Source organism: Mizuhopecten yessoensis, unplaced genomic scaffold, assembly GCF_002113885.1.
Source record: "Mizuhopecten yessoensis strain PY_sf001 unplaced genomic scaffold, ASM211388v2 scaffold714819, whole genome shotgun sequence".
Classification (NCBI taxonomy): Eukaryota; Metazoa; Mollusca; class Bivalvia; order Pectinida; family Pectinidae; genus Mizuhopecten; species Mizuhopecten yessoensis.
Window position 1 is genome coordinate 2445 of NW_018479311.1, and position 2968 is coordinate 5412.

General features: G+C 48.1%; 1 protein-coding gene across 1 annotated transcript in view; it reads left to right on the forward strand.

Moving 5' to 3' along the window:
• LOC110441010 overlaps positions 1-2938 on the forward strand; it is a gene marked incomplete at its 5' end in the record, with an annotated part of 4158 nt that extends 1220 nt beyond the window's left edge. The window contains one exon of the mRNA XM_021484116.1: positions 2701-2938. Coding sequence (XP_021339791.1) covers positions 2701-2924 — 224 coding nt within the window. The remainder of the gene's footprint in view (positions 1-2700) is intronic.
• Between the last annotated feature and the right edge of the window lie 30 nt (positions 2939-2968).

Consider the following 2968-nt stretch of genomic DNA (forward strand, 5'->3'; position numbering starts at 1 on the left):
TTCTACCACCATCACCAGCCCACACCCATTCTACCACCATCACCAGCCCACACCCATTCTACCACCATCACCAGCCCATACCCATTCTACCACCATCACCAGCCCACACCCGTTCTGCCACCATCACCAGCCCACACCCATTCTACCACCATCACCAGCCCACACCTGTTCTACCACCATCACCAGCCCACACCTGTTCTACCACCATCATCAGCCCACACCCGTTCTGCCACCATCACCAGCCCACACCCGTTCTACCACCATCACCAGCCCACACCCATTGTACAACTTTCTTTTTACAATACCTCCTATAATTCTACTTCCTTTTTCCTGTCCCTCAAAATTGTATCAACCAAACTAACCATATTTACAAATATTACTCCTAAACACCCAATATTTCTGCTCCTATCTCCACTTACAGTCTTGCTGCAAAAGAATTCCTGTTTCTCCTAATTTCATTCTTTTCCCCGTTTTTCTGTCCCCTCACCTTTCAGCTTTCCACTACGTAACTACCCCTCCTATCCATCTCCTGTGTTAGCTATCACTCCCATCCCTTCCTGTGTTAGCTACCCCTCCCATCCCTCTCCTGTGTTAGCTACCCCTCCCATCCCTCTCCTGTGTTAGCTATCCATCCCATCCCTCTCCTGTGGTATCTACCCATCCCATCCCTATCCTGCGTTAGCTACCCCTCCCCTCCCTCTCCTGTGTTAGCTACTCCTCCCATCCCTCTCCTGTGTTAGCTACCCCTCCCATCCCTTTCCTGTGTTAGCTATCCCTCCCATCCCTCTCCTGTGGTATCTACCCATCCCATCCCTATCCTGTGTTAGCTACGCCTCCCATCCCTCTCCTGTGTTAGCTACCCATCCCATCCCTCTCCTGTGTTAGCTACCCCCCCCATCCCTCTCCTGTGTTAGCTATCCCTCCCATCCCTCTCCTGTGTTAGCTACTCCTCCCATCCCTCTCCTGTGTTAGCTACTCCTCCCATCCATCTCCTGTGTTAGCTGCCCCTCCCGTCCCTTTCCTGTGTTAGCTATCCCTCCCATCCCTCTCCTGTGTTAGCTACCCATCCCATCCCTCTCCTGTGTTAGCCATCCCTCCCATCCCCCTCCTGTGTTAGCTCCCCCCCCCCCATCCTTCTCCTGTGTTAGCTACCCCTCCCGTCCCTTTCCTGTGTTAGCTATCCCTCCCCTCCCTCTCCTGTGTTAGCTACCCAGCCCATCCCTATCCTGTGTTAGCTGCTCCTCCCATCCCTCTCCTGTGTTATCTACCCATCCCATCCCTCTCCTGTGTTAGCCATCCCTCCCATCCCCCTCCTGTGTTAGCTCCCCCCCCCCCATCCTTCTCCTGTGTTAGCTACCCCTCCCATCCCGTTCCTGTGTTAGCTACCCCTCCCATCCCGTTCCTGTGTTAGCTACCCCTCCCATCCCCCTCCTGTGTTAGCTCCCCCCCCCCCATCCTTCTCCTGTGTTAGCTATCTCTCCCATCCCTCTTCTGTGTTAGCTATCCCTCCCATCCCCCTCCTGTGTTAGCTCCCCCCCCCCCATCCTTCTCCTGTGTTAGCTATCTCTCCCATCCCTCTTCTGTGTTAGCTATCCCTCCCATCCCTCCCCTGTGTTAGCTACCCATCCCATCCCTATCCTGTGTTAGATACTCCTCCCATCCCTCTCCTGTCTTAGCTATCCCTCCCATCCCCCTCCTGTGTTAGCTACCCCTCCCGTCCCTTTCCTGTGTTAGCTATCACTCCCATCCCTCTCCTGTGGTAGCTACCCCTCCCATCCATATCCTGTGTTAGCTACTCCTCCCATCCCCCTCCTGTGTTAGCTCCCCCCCCCCCATCCTTCTCCTGTGTTAGCTATCTCTCCCATCCCTCTTCTGTGTTAGCTATCCCTCCCATCCCGCTCCTGTGTTAGCTACCCATCCCATCCCTCTCCTGTGTTAGCTACTCCTCCCATCCCTATCCTGTGTTAGCTACTCCTCCCATCCCTCTCCTGTGTTAGCTATCCCTCCCATCCCCCTCCTGTGTTAGCTACTTCCTTATCCTTACTTCTCATCACTACACCTCCTCCTGATGAGAAGATTTTTGTTTTTGCTGTATGATTTATATGGATGTGGAATGTGTATTCTCTCACTGTTCCTGTGTTCTCACTATTTTATGCAGACTTTCAATTCTAATTAACTCTTACAGAATATCACTTAGGGAGCATTACACACATTGTGTAGAAGTCATTCAACAAATCCTCTTAAAAATATAAGGTTGTCAACATTTTTATTCATTTTTGATAATATTTATAATTGTTAAAGAAATAGATTAAAATCTATGAAATTTACAAATAGAAACTACATGTATGAAACCACATTCTGTACTGTTGAGGCTGAAAATGTCCCCATCTTTTATTATAAACAGAATTAATTTGATTCCAGTGGTAGGTCTTTGTTGCAAATTAATTAATTTCTTTCATGTAAGAGATGCACATTTTATTTAGGGGTAAAAATATTTAAAGTGAATTTCAAGATAGAAAAATATTGAGAGAAGGTATAAAAGGCTAGAAAATATATATCTTATATTGTGGATTCAAATTTTAGCAGAAAGCCTCTTTGAAAAAATATAGGGAAACACATATCTCTTGGAAATGCTTTGAATGAACTCTTTGCTTTTCTATTTATTATCAGTATGTTTCCTTCCTCTGTCTCTTGATGTAGGTATTTCTTATGCTGAGCTTCGCTACGATGTTCCAACAAATGCTATTCCAGTGAGCGAGAACTATGGCGGACATTTTCCTCCCTCCTCCTTTCCTCCCGACACCAACTCAGCTTTTGAATTACACCCCATGGCAAACTCTGCACACAGTATCTCAGATCCCCTGCAAAACCACAATGACTTGTCCGACTCTGGCCATAAAGGAGGTATGATGTCACCACTATAAGTATGGTTTATACCTGGTACTACATCACAGGTTAGGGTACTGTA